The sequence below is a fragment of the Gambusia affinis genome, linkage group LG12 (assembly GCF_019740435.1).
Source record: "Gambusia affinis linkage group LG12, SWU_Gaff_1.0, whole genome shotgun sequence".
Taxonomy (NCBI): domain Eukaryota; kingdom Metazoa; phylum Chordata; class Actinopteri; order Cyprinodontiformes; family Poeciliidae; genus Gambusia; species Gambusia affinis.
In genome coordinates this window covers 8478384-8495491 of record NC_057879.1, presented here as the reverse complement: position 1 = coordinate 8495491, position 17108 = coordinate 8478384, and the positions used below count along the sequence as shown (strand labels likewise).

The 17108-nt window shown below is 39.4% G+C and overlaps 1 protein-coding gene across 3 annotated transcripts; it reads left to right on the top strand.

The window, feature by feature from the left end:
* On the top strand, nucleotides 1-16301 carry LOC122841489 (CTD small phosphatase-like protein). Of its 3 annotated transcripts, XM_044134812.1 has the most exons (9): nucleotides 17-612; nucleotides 722-1006; nucleotides 8115-8263; nucleotides 8438-8470; nucleotides 11286-11387; nucleotides 12765-12821; nucleotides 13142-13234; nucleotides 14107-14292; nucleotides 14508-16301. In XM_044134812.1, exons 2-9 carry the CDS (start codon nucleotides 931-933, stop codon nucleotides 14631-14633), a joined length of 822 nt encoding a protein of 273 aa, XP_043990747.1. In that variant the 5' UTR covers nucleotides 17-612; nucleotides 722-930; the 3' UTR covers nucleotides 14634-16301. The 3 variants fall into 3 exon arrangements, with proteins under 3 accessions (XP_043990746.1, XP_043990747.1, XP_043990748.1); XM_044134811.1 differs by having other exon boundaries at nucleotides 1-1006; XM_044134813.1 differs by lacking the exon at nucleotides 8438-8470 and having other exon boundaries at nucleotides 17-1006.
* The last annotated feature ends 807 nt before the right edge of the window (nucleotides 16302-17108 follow it).

Sequence of the window (17108 nt, the reverse complement as noted above, 5' to 3'; positions counted from 1 at the left end):
GTTGACAAAAGGCGCACCAAACGTTACATAGCTAAACTAGATGCTCAATGTGTAATGTTGGATTTGCTACATGCACTGTCTGCATCGTGTTTTTAGTTTTTGCGGTTAAAGTATGTTGTATTTGAGTTTATTTTTATCAAATGCATGTCATTCGGATTTCGTAATTTGTTCCGTTTGATAGTACAGGAGGGGAAAGCAGCGTCCAGCCAGCTGCACGGATTGAGCGACGTAGTGCGGTGAGTTTGAGCCGCCTGCATGCCCGCCTGCCTGCTGGAGAGAATCCATCACAGAGACAAACCGCCCCCTCCCACTCGAACGCCCCCGCTTCAGATGGAACTCAAAATACATAAAGCCTCCATGTTGCACAGGGAATGTCGGGCCACCAGATGTGAAACGCGACTTAAAAAGTGCATGTCTCCCTTTTAAGACGCCGAGCCACTTGTGAGTAATTCGTGTTTGTTTTTGTTTTTTTGGACGGGCAGCAATTCTCCAGAAGGAGCTTCGGAGTGTTTTCAGCGCTGTTCCAGACAGGGACGGCCTCGCATTGGATATTCGGAGCTAACTGGCTAACCCCAAACCTGCTTTCCGACTTTACTTAGTTTATAGTTTAAGGTCGGTTTTTAGTTTTCTTGTTTTGCTTCTTCTTCTTTTTTTAGACAGAGACATTGCCGAAGCTGTTCATAAGCACTAGCTCGAAACGATTTTTTTTTTTTTCGGACAGCCATAGATGACAGCCTCTAAACAGCACCGTGCTAGCTGGCTGGCTCCCACCGCTGCCACAACGCTTCGCCTCAGACGGTTTCCTGGCTTTGTGGCCAAGCTGCTCTCCCTCGGTGTCAACTGCTAGCTTAGTGGAGCTAGCAGACGAAGCAAGCGCGTTACCACGAATAACATTGTTGCAAGACGAACCAAGAATAAACACCCGCCTCAATGGACCACATGTCCATAATAACTCAAGTTTCCAACCCGAAGGAGGAGGAAATAATCTCTTTTAACCAAGAAAAAGGTAAGGAGAACTCATCTAAGGGTAGTAATGCTAGGTGGCTAACTACTTTTATTTGCGCTTGCTGGTTGTTTTGGAGTCACCGACCTCTGACAGTCCTATCAAAACAGCTGCACTGCAATTATAATGTTTGCAACAAGTTAAGTTAGCCACCGTTAGGGAAGTTAGCTTAGCGTTACTTTCTAGTGCTTGCTTGGATAATATGAGCGCTCAGGTGTGCTTTTTGTACTTTAAAAGTTGGTGAAAATTTTTAAAGCGATCCGCGTTAAATTGAATACTGCGCTTTCGCGGTGTAATGCAACACAAGCTGTGTAGCAGCGATAGATTAATAAGCAGCTACTTTTTAAAACTGGACCACATTATCTGAGAGCGGATCTGTAATGTAAATGAGGGAAGGTGATTCTCGGAAGTTACTACAGGAGAGTCAGCTGGCCCTGCGTCCTGGTGACGATAAGGCTGGAGTTTGTTTTTAGCATGGTACCTGAAATTAGAGATGCACCAATCAATCAGCGAGGGGTCGGAATTGGCCGATTTTTACCCGTCTGAGATTTGAACATCAAATACAGAAAATTCAGCTTTTCTTTTCTTTTCATATTTGTTTTATTTGCTGTATAGATTGAAACTTAAAATCAGTTTCAGTGAATGTCATGAATGTCACCCACCAGCACCCGCTTTGTAGCCCCTCCGTGAGTTGAATTTGATAAAGGAGACAGCATGGTGAATTCTTTATTAAATTCTTTTTTTCTTGATTTTCAAACTGTGTTGCAGCCCTTAGGAAAACAGTCAACTAAGTTCGGCTGGCCTTTGCGATCAATAAATGAAATGCTAAAGATCAAGAATGACGAAGGAGAAAGAGAAGACATTAGGACGTTTTGCAAAACCCAATAAACTGTCAATATTTAGCAACCATAGGAGGATCTCAATTAATAGCTCAATTAATTGCGCAACTAGGACGGTAATTACCCTTTAAATGGGAGAGTAATTATTTAATTTAAAGACGTAAACCCTCAATTTTTACAAATGCTTGGCATACAACTTTGAACACCTTTCACACTTTCCGGAGGATGGGGAAAACAGAAATCCAAGCTCTTGCTAAATATTTATTAAATATGGTTGCTAGTGGCAAACGGGGACCGGCCTACAAAAACTGACTTGACAAGAGAAAATGCAAGTCTGGATAAATATAGAAATGTTGCAATAAACTCTGAAGTTGAATATCTTTGGCTTTTCGTCCATGAAGCACGACTCTTAATTATATCCTGCAACATTCTTCAAATTTACTCCTGTGCACTAAGAAGTCTTATTACCAGTAATTTTGTCAGAACTGTCCTGTCATCCAGTGAACTGTACAGCCGTCTAACTTGGCCCTTTCATACTTTATGCAAAGCAGATGCATTATTTTTAGTCCGTGCCGCCCAACAATGAGCCTCACTGATGCTCTTAATATACGTACTCTGCTCTGACCGGGGTGTCACCCAGGTTTGTGAGGTGCGGGTCAGCCGCTCATGTTACTATGTTGCTTATCAGATCGTTAGTAATGTGAGAACTGAAGTTATTTGGAGCACAACAGCGTATTTTCCTCACGGGGTGCAGATACATGGTGTGGTAACCGAGACGGAGTCTCTGTGACCGAGACTTGTGTGGGCATCATCAGAGATGGTGATGGGAGGAATGTGGGACTTTCAGGAGATTAACATTGCAGGTGGGATTTAGCTTAACCTTAGACAATATCACTGTATCTCACGTTATAATGCAGTGATAAACAGCCTTGCAACTTGCTTAAAATGCAGTAATTTTGCCAATATATGAAGCAGTGATTTCAAAGACAGTATTTTGTCTTTGAAATCGTTGGTATTTTCCACGGAAATTTTATTCAACTTTAAAGTTTATTCGACAACAAACATGAAATATTTTTGAAAGTCTTTGTTTTCCTCTTGAGGTGCTAAGCAGTTAAATGTTTTACAGAAGTTGTTTTGCTCTCTGACAATTTGGAATAATGTTTTTTAACTTCGTACTGTTGGATCAAATCAAAGAGAGAAAAAAAAATCTTGGTAAAAATATTCTTTTAGAAATGTGCTTAATTAGAAAATCTAAATACTGTTTGTTTTCTAAATATGTGGTTTTGCACTGCCCATATGTTTATCAATTTGTTTTATATTTTTTTCTATAATCTGTTACTGAAAGTCTGCTGTAAAGAAATGTGGTCTAAAGTTTATTGACCAGCTAAATATCACCCAGATATTCTTTAGTCATCGAGTCTTTCAGTCATCTCTCCCTGGAAATGGGTTAATAAATGATCAGGTTTTGTTTTGTTTGCTCTTTATGTTCTGCAGAAGCCAGTGTTTGGAGGGCTACAATGATTTTGATGTAATCAACAAGAAAGATTTTACTTTATTTTTTTATAGGACTATCACCACAGACAGGAGATTTGTTTAACCAGTGAGCTGCTTGATTGCTGCTTTTATGAATGTAAATGATGGTCCTCCATTGTTTGAACTGGCACAAAAACTAACCTGGGTTCTTAATAGCCTGACATGTGTGACCTGTGTACACCTAACCTACTGAATAGTAGTAAAATCAGGGAGAAATTGGGTGTTTTTTTTTCTTTTTTGCCTCGCAGGAATATTGACCTAAATTTTATGCGAGTAATAGGAATCGGAGATTTATCTTTATTGTGAAAAAGAAAAATTGTAAAAGGTATTTCAGGGTTTCCCTTTGTGTATTATAAGCCTGGTGGGCCACCAGGCTTTTCTTGTGCCCCCAGCTGGCTAAACATTGCTTATTTATTTTATGTCTTTTTAAAATGTTTGCATTTTTTAAAGACTTTATAGTTGGTGTTCAGGTATTGATCTTCAATACCTCATAATTATCAAGTGATATTTTAAACATTTTTTAAACTCAAAAACACAATGGGCGGCTGGATGACTGACTGCCTTAGCGCCAAACCACCAGGCTGAGCAAGTTTTCTTGGGGAAACTTTGTGTTTAGATTCATCATGACAATTGTCAATTCCAATTTATAAAATTTTGAAAAGCCCCCAAAACTATCTGAATTATTGTTATACTATTTCCTCCACTTTTGTTTCAAAGAGAGAATCAATAAATGTGAAAATCCGATAAAATACAGTCACAGGGTGTAATTTAGTAATAAAAGTCCCTTTTTTCAGCTGTCCTGAAGGAGGACAGTTTTTGTGTATTTTATGGCAGCCATAAAGTTAGTTGCCTGAAAAGACAGTGAAGAAGTTGTAAAAACCTTTTTACTGCCACTGTTCATCGCAATAAATACTGCAAAATATGGTGATTAAAATTTTAAGTTCATATCGCCCACCGTTAGTGAGTGGAAGTCTGATGGCACAACAAAAACGTTGTGACTGCAACGTTTTTGTCATCTTTTTTTGTTTAGCTTTGTTTGGGACTTATCTTCCTGTTTAAAAAAATGATGATGCATACACTTGCATTGTGACCCAGTCATCCTGTATGGTTCTGATGGGCTGTGGGTGAACCTACTGGTGATTCACTGGAAGGTGACGGCTGCCTCACTGGTCTGGTTTACTTTTCAGAGTCAGAGAGCCGAGACAAAGTCCAGTGGATGAATGCAAACCTTGTTGCTGATGAGGATCTTTTTAGTTTGAAAAGAAGCCCAGTCTGTTCCATTACCTCGTCTTTCCAAACGTTTATTCTACTTTAGGTTTTACCCGTCACCGTTTCAGGCTATAAAACAAATTTAAATATCATAAACACTAAACTTGACTTCATATTACGTTAGATTCTGGAAGTTATCAGTAATATCTCCTTCGCCCTTTTTAGAAATGTGTAGTATCAGAAAGCTTAATAAGCAAATGCGTCCTAGTACTGATGTTTGACAGAAAATGAATGTTTTCAGTCAAACTATAATTCTTCATGTCAGTAGAGTTGAAAGTTAGCAAAGTGCTGTCAGTCTGTAATTCCTAACAAACTCTTAAATTTGGGACTATGTTGTTCATGTGCGTTTCTGTGTGAAGTTGCGTTGGTTGAAGCTGCCAGTTGTGTCAGGTCATCAGGTGAGCGGCGATCTGATGAGCTTTGTGTCAGACTAGCTGCTGTGCAACAGCATCGACGACGCTCCGCTCCTGAACCTCACAGGTCTTGCGGTTTAGAAATAATCCCGGCTGATGAGGCGGATTAACACAGTTTACATACGTCTACCTGCTGCTGCCCCAAGGATATTTACCTTTGTAAAAAGTAATGGCAGTGATATGACATCTTTCTGTTACAGCCAACGATCACCAATAAGGGCTTCATGTGACCTCTTATTGGAAAAGATCAGTTTAGACTAGAAGAGGCGGCTGGTCCAAGTGGCTCTTTGGACCTGCCACTGTGGATGTCAATAACTTTGACTGGCTCCTAACTTTTAGCCAATCTTGTTAAATACAAATAATAACTGCAGGATTTTAACTGTTTTTCAGTCGTTTTTCTTCCAATATTTGCACTGAATTTCCACAAAGGATGACGCAAAAAAAAAAGTACCAGTAGTATGTTTTTATATCTGTTTCATTATTGGGTTGGAATCTGAGCTTTAAAACAATTTCTTCCTTTATGTTTCTTTAGTTTAAATCCTAAAAATAGGACTTAAACACTGTATCTTTAATAATAATTTTTTTTTAAAGTCATGTGTCATCTATGACTCTAAATGAGTTTTATTTGGCTGAACTAAGAGCAAAATGTCTCTTCAGATTGTAAAAATTATTTCATCTTCTAGGTTTTTTTTTTTAAACAGTTTAAAACATAGATTTTTACACACTGTGTGATATTCAGGCCTGAGTTTGACTAGTGTGCCAATAAGAAATGCGACCAAGTTAATTTATGTAAGTTAATTTAGGGCTGGAACAATTAATCGTGATTAATCCATTATTGAAATAACCATTAATTAATTTAGTAATCGATTAATTGTTAACTGGTACTCTAAAAATAGCCATTTTCTCAGAGAACAACAGTCAAAGCAGTAATTGAACCAAATCTGTAAAAAAATAAATAAAAATAAATTACATTTTGTTTTCAAGAGGAAGAACTTGAACTGTCTGTAAAAACTTTTCAACGTTTGACTGCCTTGCTAACTACTGCTAGTCCAAAAATGTACTTTTTCACAAAGTAAAGTCACTTCCTTAGTGGGATAGTTTAAGCTTATATAATAATCGATAGAATATTCCATCAAAAAAATAATAAATTTATGACTTAGCAAATGGTTTTATTACTTTTCCCCAAGTCCAGGTATGATTGGATAGCCTGCTTCCGCTCTTCTTCTTCTTTTTTATTTTATTTTAAAATCATCATCTGAAAGTCACTTCTGAAAATAAAATGTTAGGTTTGAAGTGAGACAATAAGCGGAAAGCGATAGTTTTTCACAGCACTTTGCGTCCTTGTCGAGTCCATCTTTCTGTTTTAGTGAAGGGACTTAAGCCACCGATCAGATGGCCTAAATACCCAGCATGTCTTTGCTCAAAAGGCTGACATTAACGTCAGTCAAAGCTGCAGGAAACGACAGAGCAGACGGCATTACAAGTAACTCCGACATGCTGCTGTAATCTGTATGTGCAGGAGTATTTCATTCCTCCAAACACAGCTGTGAAAAATCTCCTCAGCGAAACATGACGGTAAACAGAACGAAGCACTTTCTTCTTTTGGGACTGATGCGCTTCCTGTTTCGTTTGTTTAAGGTCAGGAGTCCAAAGTGTCACAACATTAAGATGCCGAAAGACTTGACGTAAAGATTTTTGCTGTGCGCTGGCCCTCTGGCTGCGTTCTGCTGGGGGGAGCTGTGAGGTTAATGGCTGGAGAGGAATGCAGCCAAGTATAGGCTCTGTGGGGTCTGAGAGCCTCCCTCTTCCTCCTCCTCCTCCTCCTGCCTCTTCTCTGCATGTTCAAGCTGCTTCCGTCACTCACCTGCCAGTTCAAACAAGAGCGGAAACTATCGTGAATTTAAAAATAAATAAATAAAAATGAAGGATCTTGTCCAATCCGGCGATGGACGCCTCTTCTGGGGGTTGGGTTAGGAGGATTGTGCAGCTTCTGAGTCGTCCCTATTAATAAAGACTCGGCGTCTGATTTAGTCCGTGCTTCGTAGTTCAGGAATGAGAGGCGATTTGCAATTGGAGTAGAGCGCGGTCTGAACTGTCGCAGCGTTTGAGTGATGAGGTCATCCAGCCAGCAGAGTTATTTTCTGACCAGTTGTTCTTCCAGAGGTCGTCTCCAAAATCAACCCGAATGCACCTCGGTCGCACCGTTCAGGTTATTGTTTAGTTTGTTCAATGGCCTCAACGCGATTGAGCCAAGTCGTCATCTCATCGGTCTGTACTTTTGACAGGAATTATGAAATCTAAATACTTTTTAGTAGAGATTACCCCGGTCTGAGGGCCAATTTGTTAAATAAAAATTTTATTTTTTTTCCCCCTTAATCGTCTGTGGTTTGTGATCTGCAGGTCAAATACTGAAAAATCAGCTTTCTCTTCTGTTTTTTTGGTCTTGTTTATGAAATATAAATAGAAATGCATCAGCCAGCAGCATGCAGTTTGATGCGTTTTGTTTTGAGTTTAATAAAAAGCAGACAGAGGTCAGGGGGCAGGGCTGCAGGCGAGGTTTGTTATTAGTAATTGATTGATTAATTGCATAAAAACATTTTGGGCACATTCTGCAGATTTTTCATTTGACCACTTCATCCATTTTTCATACAGTATTAGGAATGCACTAAAAGATGCTTTCTAGTTAATCGATTAATTATTAAACCAGTCGACCATTACGTCAAAAATCGACTCGTCACGATTAGTTTTATTAATCATTTTATCTCTGACATATTTGGTGAATAAAGGGGGAAAATCATGCAAATCCTTTTCAGTTTGAAGTCGCTCTCTGTATCAAGCATCACCTTTGACCTCTGTCATGTTTGTCCTTGGGAGAAAAATCGTAACGGGCCAGTCGGATCTGGTATAGTTTAAACTGAACTTCGTTATTGTTTAGGAAAAGCCTTATGGGTGGATCTGTAACGTCCCGCCTGCTGCCTACCTGTGGTCGACGTACCTGTTAGCATCTCTCCAAGTTCACCCCCTTCTCCTGTTCCTGCGCCTGCTCTTTTTCGACAGCGTCCCAGTCGAACAGCAGCCTGAAGAAGCAGAGGAGCCGCAGCATATTCAGCACAATCTTTTGCTGCTTTCGCAACTACAATGTGGAGCCACCAGCCACCAACAGCACTCTGCCTCCTCCTGTTGAGGAGAACGGATCGCCTCCCAAGGTAAGATAGACCCAGGCTGCGTCGGACAGAACTGACTCTGCAGGTCTATTTCATCTTTTGTGAATCTTTGTTAGTGTTTGATTCTGTGACCTTTTACCTGTTGTGCTGTGTTTGTGTGTTCTTCTAATCCTTACCCTGGATTTTGTTTGTGTGTTGTTTTCTCTTGTGTTGTAGTGTGACCAGGTCGAGGTCATCCCTGTCCCTAGTGTATGTATCATACACATTTTATTTTTCTTCCTCGCATGCAGGCCGGTGGGTTGGTGCAGCCTCTGTGTGTGTGTGTGTGTGTGTGTGTGTGTGTGTGTGTGTGTGTGTGTGTGTGTGTGTGGGCTCCTCACACAGCTTTAAATCCGCTTCATTTGCTTCACTTTATTTTCAGCTGATTATATCACAGGATGTGTGGAAGGTGTGTGCTGGATGCCCCTATTTCACAAAACTGTTGAGCACTTGCAAAAAAATGTTCATGTCCCTCTTTTAAATTAGGGCAGTAACTAATGATAATTCTGTCGATTGTCTTGACGATGAGCACATTCTGCTTATTTCACTTTTCTTTTTTTTTATTTAACCACATAGTTCTTTTCATACAATATTATAAGTGCATTAAAATGCAAATAGTAAGTAAGACGATAAGCATTTAGTTGCCTAAAAAGCTAGAACGTAGCATTTCTTCATTGATCGTTTGATCACTTGTGAAAAAGGGGCGCATCTGCAGCTAATTCAACGTGTGAAAAGCTCAGCCTTTTCTGCCTGACTTGACATCAACACAGTGTAATGTTGACAATTTTTATTTGTAAACAGATCAATAATTGGATACCAAAAGTGGTTAATATGATTTGTTTTGTGTTTTAACAGAATTTGAACTGGGTGAAGCTAAAACTACTTGAGTCTTCACTGGAACATAATCACAGATCACTTTTTATATTTATATTTAATGTTAAATGTATATATTTTGTAGTATTGGTTTAATTGCTGTTCCTCTGAGTGTGTTGCTCTTCCACCAGTTGGACTTCTTATGACTCTGTATACCATTTAATGATTAATCGATTACAAAATTAGCCGACCATTATTTCAATAAAGATAAATCACAATTAGTTGATTAATCGTTTCAGCCCTACTTTAAATGTTTGGACTTTTTTTAATTATTATTATTATTATTTGCTGCCTCAGATTTATTGCAATAGTTGAACTCAAAGTCAGGCATAGTTGTGAAGTGGAAGGAAAAACTAGAAACAGTCATGAAAATTTGATGCAAATGCATGCTACATCATTGAGACTGTGGTCAGAAATGTAAAGCATGATTTATTTTTGTTTTTCCTCACAATTCTGCACTAGTTTGTTGGTCTGTCTTATAAATTCCTGTTGAATTACCGTATGTGAATTGTAGTAGTGTTGAAATAAGAGTTCTTTTGCAAGACAGTTGACATGCATGAACATAGTCCACTATGTCCACTAATAAGTTATTAACACAACTGTTTTAGCAGCTCGCTTCAGAAACGTCCATTTTTATGAGCTACCTTGTCATGCTACTAATAAATTAAGTGGGAAAAAAAATGATTCAAAAGCTTCATTCATTGGCTTGTGAGCTCACTTGGGGTAAAACTAATTGATCCCTTTAGTCAAAGCTCTGATCTGCTTACCTGTGACCGGCTAAATCAGATTACCCATCAGCCAGGCTCTGCTACACTCGTACGTCACCGTTATGACACGGAGGCACATTTCCCGTGTAGGCTGGGTTTTCTAGCAGTTCCTGACAAACGCATAAACCCCCCACAACCTCTTAGAATGGGGGAGAAAAACACAAAAGTGTCAAGTAAACAACCTGTCGTCTCATCACAGATATTTTCGTTTTGCTCTTTCAAACAAATGTAATCCAGCCTAGCTCAGACGTCGCTAATGATTTGTGAAGTTTGAGACGATTTCCTGCTACTAGAGTTGAAGCACGGCCAATAGTAGAAGATGTGATGCAACGTGTGTGTGTGTGTGTGGCTGTTGGATCTGCTACTTTTAGTGCACAGCAACACCTTTTCCAACACGCCGGAGCTCAGTTTAAACTTTCCAAACCCGCCAACGGAGACAAACTAAATTAAAGATGATCTCGCTTTCAAATTTACATCAGTTTGCTAAAATATGTTTATATCCAAGCAGTGACCTGCCCATCTTTACAAAGTATGCTGTTCAATAAATTAGAATATTATTCAAAAGTTAATTTATTTCAGTAACTAACCATAAGGTGAAACACATTATTTAAGATTAGTCACACACATTGTTTTCAGGCCTTTTTCTGTTAATCAGGGTGAATTTCCTCTGACAGTTAATGAAAACACAATATTTAAGAGCAGAATATTACATTTGGCCAATAAAAAAACATTTTAAATACAGAAAATTATCCTTAGTTATTTTCAAAAGGGTATTTTAATCTGCTCAACAAGCCTCATTTGAACCTTTACACTATTTTATAAAATACCATTGTAATGGTGTGATAATCCTCAGTAAATGCATCTAACAACAGTGGAGAGGAACAACTCCCCTTTAACAGGAAGAAAGTAGTTTCCCTGTTAAGAGAGCAAAGTTTTAAGCCTGAGCTTAAAAGTCAACAGTGTTTCTGCATCATCATTAAAAGATCTGGCTGCCATTTTACTGTTAGAAACTCTGGAAAACCTTCAGTCTGAGAACAAAGATCTACGCCAGGAACATCTGGAACAATCAGATCTCTGATCCTTTTAAACAAACCTGAAAGTCTGCCCTTCAGTCGGACGTTTGATTGCATCCCATCAAATACTTTGGATGTGTTTGGCAGTGGCAGGAAAATTCCCACTAAAGAGGGATTGACGTGTTTGTCATTTTAAAGCTTTGACCCAGTTTCATGCATAATCCTGGAATTGGCTTCACTCAGTTTCCTTGCTGGCCGTGAAAATGTGCCTTTCTAACACAATATGTTTGGGAGCTTCTCCTGCAGGACGCCAAAATTAATGCCAGGTTTCTCTCAGTGGACCTGACATCATCTGCTTCTTCCTCTCTGCAGCCGCCGGCCAAATACCTCCTACCAGAGATGAAAATATCCGACTACGGTAGAAAGTGTGTGGTGATCGACTTGGACGAAACCCTCGTGCACAGCTCCTTTAAGGTAAGAAGGGACTGAAGTTCTCGTTCTGTTCATTGGTCACCAGTAAATGTGTCTGTTCTTTCTGCTTAGCAGTATTTGTTTTAAATGGGAGTGCGCCAATAAAATGCCACAATTTCTTTTCATTTTGGGAGATTGGTTATCAGCAAACTTTTTTGTCCACCGACTTTACCTGCCTCCACAAAGGTCTGATAATCAGCTACTAGCTGCATTTTCATATAATTGTGCAATTTCTAAACTGAGTTTGCTTAATGGAAGCACCAATTTCTGATAAATTTACATTTCTCAAAAAATATATATATGAAAAATAAAATTTTGCCCCTGGGATGAGGTGGTATTTTTATGGCCATATCAATATTGACTTGTTTTGCAAAACTGCAATGGAAAACTTTTATTTGCATGACGTAAAATAAGTAGTCACCCTACTGTTGCCAACTTGGAGACTTGGTTGCTCTATGTAGCAACGTAACCAGGCAAGAAGAAGAAATTGGTATGGGACAAAATTGGTGATCTTCCTCTGTGCCATTAATCAAAGTTCTGGCAAAAATGAACTGCATATTAAAGTTTTGTTTATTCCAGGCTGTCCGCATCCTTTAAAAAAGTCTTAAATTCATCATAAAAATATACATTGACCTTAAACATGTTGATCACAGGTTTTAAATCTAGTCATGGCCGGACTATTTAATCTTGATGCTCTATGCAGTTTCTGGTTTGTTTTTTTGCTGAACTTTTCTGTCAACCAAACGTTTGGGATCTCATTCCCACATCTTCATTTTGTTCTGTAACATGAAACGGTTGAAGCTACTGCTAATTAGCTACCTGGTTGTCCTTTTTTTTTTTAATTCTATAATGTGGGAGTATAAATTTATCGCCAGTTGACTGGACGACGGTCGTCTTCGCCTCTGACTCACCTCTGTTGTTAACCAATGTGATGTTATGTGGATTTTGTGCAAAAAAAAAAAAAAAAAGCTTGTCAAAATATTTGTCATGATACTGGTCTTAAATCTCATTCATAATAGTCTTTAAAACATCTCAAAACACCTGCAGAAACCATGTATTCTGTTTGGTTTGAGTAAAGAAGCCCAGTCAGGCTCTACACCTCTAGTTCTGCGTTTGTTGTAATTGTGGCATTAAATGTGAGTAACTCTGCCCCCATTTGATCGTTTTTACCAGCAGGTTTTCCTCCCGCTTTCTAGTTAGTCCTAAAATAGCTGCTTCATTGTCTGGGCTGCTGGATTACCAGGCAGGTTAAAGAGAGAAGAGCAACTCATCAGTCAAACCGTCTGCTAGGACTTTTTGTCCAAAACTGCTGCAAGCAGGACCTCTGCTGTTCAGTTGTGGTACTGTGATCCTTCATGCGTTCTTGTTTTGTGTCTGCAGCCCATCAGTAACGCTGATTTTATTGTACCGGTGGAGATCGATGGTACCGTTCATCAGGTATGGTACACAACCAAAACCATTTCTGTGACGCAGACGAGTAACTCTGGGGGATTGGTGGGGAGTTTCTGTCTGTTTCCTGTGAGAAGACCCTGGAGAGTCTGACTGGTATCCAGTTCAAGTAATCCAGGATAGGCTGTGTGTTTCCTGGTTGGCCTATTCATGATTACTTGCACTGGGTGTCGGCCAATGGGCGGAGAGCGAGGGACGTGGGAAGTACTTATGCTAACACCGAGGCTGCGGCTGAACTACGTGAAAATACCACATGGTGGAAATGAGAGAGTTGGGTTTTTAATGGGATGTCTTTGGTTCTGGTTCAGGTGTATGTGCTGAAAAGGCCCCATGTGGACGAGTTCCTCCAGAAGATGGGAGAGTTGTTTGAATGTGTGCTCTTCACAGCCAGTCTCGCTAAGGTTTGGGGGATTTATTTAATTTTTTTGTATTTTTCTGTTTTGTCTACTAACTAGTGACACTTCGTTTTGTTATTGTGCTCTCTTGGTCTTCTCATATTGTTTGATTTGTTGTCATCCTTTTTTTCTTTTACGTATCTTTTCCAATAATAAATCGGTAAGTTTTCTTAAGAGACAATCAAGTGACATGCCTGTAATTATTAGGGATGCACCGATCCACTTTTTCACTCCAGATAACAATATCTGAGCTGCATTAGCTTAAACGTTTATTTAGAAAAAAAGAAAAGACACAGAAATGTGCTAAATTTAACTGATAACTGCACAAGTACTTCAAGCTTGGTCAAACATGCAAAAACAACTTTAATTGGTTCAGTCAGTGCAATTAGGAGTAGAACAGTCAATGTAAAATAAATAAATAAAATTAAATAAACTGTAACAAACCTTCTTCTTCCAAATTGTTCAGAAAGTGAAATTATTGTTATATAATAAAATTAATGTTAAATGAATTCTAAAGCATAGAATTAGACTGAACAGATCAGCCCTTATAGATTGTAGACATTGTCACCGATACAGATATTAATATCGGATCGGTGCATCTGTAGTAATTATTGCTTTATGAGCCATTTTACATGCTGAGTAAAAGGCTAGGAACAACAACAGCGCTTTTTGTGAGCTAGCGTAGAGTTTGCTGACATCTTACTTGCTTGATACTTAATGGAGGATACCATGCTTTTATTTTGAAACAATAGTTTTGCATTTAGTTATTCTGCTTAGAACTGTGGCTTGAAACATTTCTCTGTGCTCTACATTAAAATAAAAAGACAACGTGTGTATTGATGTTCGCCAACATGACGTGTGTGTGTGTGTTTGGACAGTACGCAGACCCTGTGGCCGACCTGCTGGACCAGTGGGGCGTTTTTCGAGCGCGGCTCTTCAGAGAGTCCTGCGTGTTTCACAGAGGGAACTACGTCAAAGACCTCAGTCGGCTGGGGCGGGAGCTCAACAACGTTATCATTGTTGACAATTCGCCTGCCTCCTATATTTTCCATCCAGAAAATGCTGTAAGTTCTCGTTTATCATCCGTTTCTACTTGGGTTTTGCGTTTTGTTGCATTCCAACAACAAAATTCAAATGTTTTTCATGGGTATTTTGCTAGTAACTGTAGTCCACCTCTGTGTAATCTAAACATGAATCCAACTTGTTCAGAGGGTCATTAGAAAACGTCCTTTGAATCGTACGTCAGGCCGAGTGTTGACGCCGCTCCTTGTCCGCCCAGGTCCCAGTTCAGTCCTGGTTCGACGACATGAATGACACAGAACTCCTGGACCTGCTGCCTTTTTTCGAGGGACTCAGCAAAGAAGACGAGGTTTACGGAGTCCTGCAGAACTTCCGGAGCAGGTAGCAGGACACGCGGCCCTCCTCTTCCTCCTCCTCTTCATCGGTCGCTCTCTGTCCCTTTCTCCGGCCCGTCGTCGTCTCCAACCCCTGGACGACGACTCTACGGCAACGCGTCACTGTGGAAACCCTCTCCCCCTCTGTCTCTCTCTCTCTCTGTCTCTCCCTCTCTCTCTCTGTCTCTCTCTCTCTTTGCCTCTCTCTGTCTCTCTCTCTGTCTCTCTCTCTTTCCCTCTCTCTCCCTCTGTCTCTCTCTCTTTCTGTCTCTCCCTCCGTCTCTCCATCTCTCTCCTCCTGGTGACTGGCTGCCTTCCGAGTGCCATCAGAAAAACAAACTTAAAAACCTTTATTACCCCAGGACCACTGTGTCTCTCAGAAGGCGGACAGAGTGGAGGACAAAATACTAAGAGGAACGAACTCTAGTCTTTATTTTCAAATCGGCAGACTTTTATTATTCAGTAAAGTGCTCATTTTTAAAACCAAAAGCAAAAGACAAAAAGAAAAAAAAAAAAAATCAACTTTCCATCTTTAGACTCTTTTTGTGGTACCACACAAAAGCCTGGACCCTATTTGGTCCTCATATTGTTGCTATGCAGGCAGTTTCTGGTAGTAGAAAGGACTGTGACTCTTTTCTTACAGAATGAAGTGCCTTGTATGAATGTCGTTTATATAGGGAGTCGTTTTCTACATGGCAGAATATGCTTTAAAGTGGACACAAAAGTATCTTTATCTGAGGTTGTACTTTGCGTTTTGTTTTTTTTCTTCGATCATCATCCGCTGGGTAATTTGTCTCGTAGTCCCTTTTTTTTTTTTTTTTGGTATGCTTGTGCCATTATATAGATGTGACTTTATTTTTTTGTTTTTTTAACTTTTATTATTATTTGTAGAACTAGTTTTTAGGAGAACGCTTGCAGTTGAGAACATCAACCCCCTCTCACCTGCAAGTTTTTTTTTTTTTTTGTTTAGTTTTTTTTTTTATCATTTGATCTGAAAGCTCAGATAAAACTGTGCCATTTGTTCATTTCTCACTCATGATCCCATATTGCATCTTATTATTTGCCAAAATGAGGAAATGGGTTTCAATACGCTTCATATCTTTGCCAGAGTTTGAGTAGACCATTGTAGTTTATTTTTTTGTGTGTTGAGATGATCTGTCATGTTTATCAGATTGTTAGCTCTTTTATGTGCGCTTTTTTTTTTTTTTTGAAAGAGTCTGGGGGTTGTTGCAGCAAAATGGTCCAAGTGCCATGTTTTTTGTTTTTGTTTTGTTTTGTTACTTTGTGAGACTCAAGGATCTTTGGGAAGAGTTTGTTGTTGAAAATCACACCTTCACCTTGATGTACGTGCGGTCGTGGCGCCCTGGTGTAAAAACCAGCGAAGACCATATTTGATGTTTATCTTCCCACACTTTTTCTTTTTATAGAGGAAAAAAAACAACTCTTCTTCACCTCAGTGCCTATGTTTGAGAGGAGCCCAGCAAAACCGAATGCTGCAACATTAGCTACCATGGCAATAACCTTTTTTTGTTTTGGTTTTTTTTTTTTTTTTTTTTTTCTTCCTCGTTTTCTTGTTCTTTCTTGTCCCAGTATGTTTGTCGTTTCTGAGAGCACTTGACAAATCTCGGTAGTGGAGGTTTGACTGCGACACGCGATTTGATAAAAGACAACCTTTTTTTTTTTAAATCACATTTTAAAGTGCTGGAACAGTTTTTAATGTTGCACAGGTGATTCCAGTGAACAGGTCGACTACATCGCCATGTTTACCAGCTTTCGTCGAGGCAGACTGTGAAAAGGATGCCACAGCGAGGGGCTGTGGGTCCTCAGGCCTGGTCCAGGTTGAAATGACCGACCTCCAGGGCAATGAAACTGGAAAAAAAAAAAAGAAAGAAAAAGGGGGACTGTGAAGAACCTAAAATCTTTTGGCATTGACGCCTTACTGCCTACGGAGACACAAAAGCAATTCTTCCTCCTCGATTCCAGTGTTACATTTTACAAGGTTGCCGTTGCGTCTGTGGTGTTTTTATTTCGGAGTTTTGAAGCCGAGCTGCACATGTAGATCACGTGCGACTCAGCCGAAGCCGTTTGGGCTCTGATGCTGGGATTCCTTAATGGGTATTTTATGAGATGGCTACACTACTTCATAATTTCCTGTTTTGTTTTTTTTCCCCAATTTTAAAGGTCGCTGCTCTTTCAGGAAAAGGGAAAACCTGATCATCTGATCTCTGTGTTTTTGCATTTGTCAGTAGTGAGTGTTCAGGTCATTATGGTTTCAGTGCAATGCTTTATTCCCCCCCAGTATATGAAGCATTGCTTCTACTCTTCTCTCACTGATTTATTTATCTGAAATGTTTCATTGTAATATTTTTCTACCTACATCTCGTCAGTATTTGGTATAAAAAAAAAGGCATGTAATCCATCTTTTTTTTTTCTAGTTAGTTCTTTTCTCTCTCTTTCTCCTTTTGTGTCCCTTTCTTTTCCCTTTT

Excerpts from the sequence above, each read along its gene's own strand:
- LOC122841489 (XM_044134811.1), top strand. The coding sequence starts at position 931 with ATGGACCACATGTCCATAATAACTCAAGTTTCCAACCCGAAGGAGGAG. Across the intron at positions 8,264-8,437 it reads AGAACGGATCGCCTCCCAAG|TGTGACCAGGTCGAGGTCAT; the intron begins GTAAGATAGACC and ends CTTGTGTTGTAG. Across the intron at positions 8,471-11,285 it reads AGGTCATCCCTGTCCCTAGT|CCGCCGGCCAAATACCTCCT; the intron begins GTATGTATCATA and ends TCCTCTCTGCAG.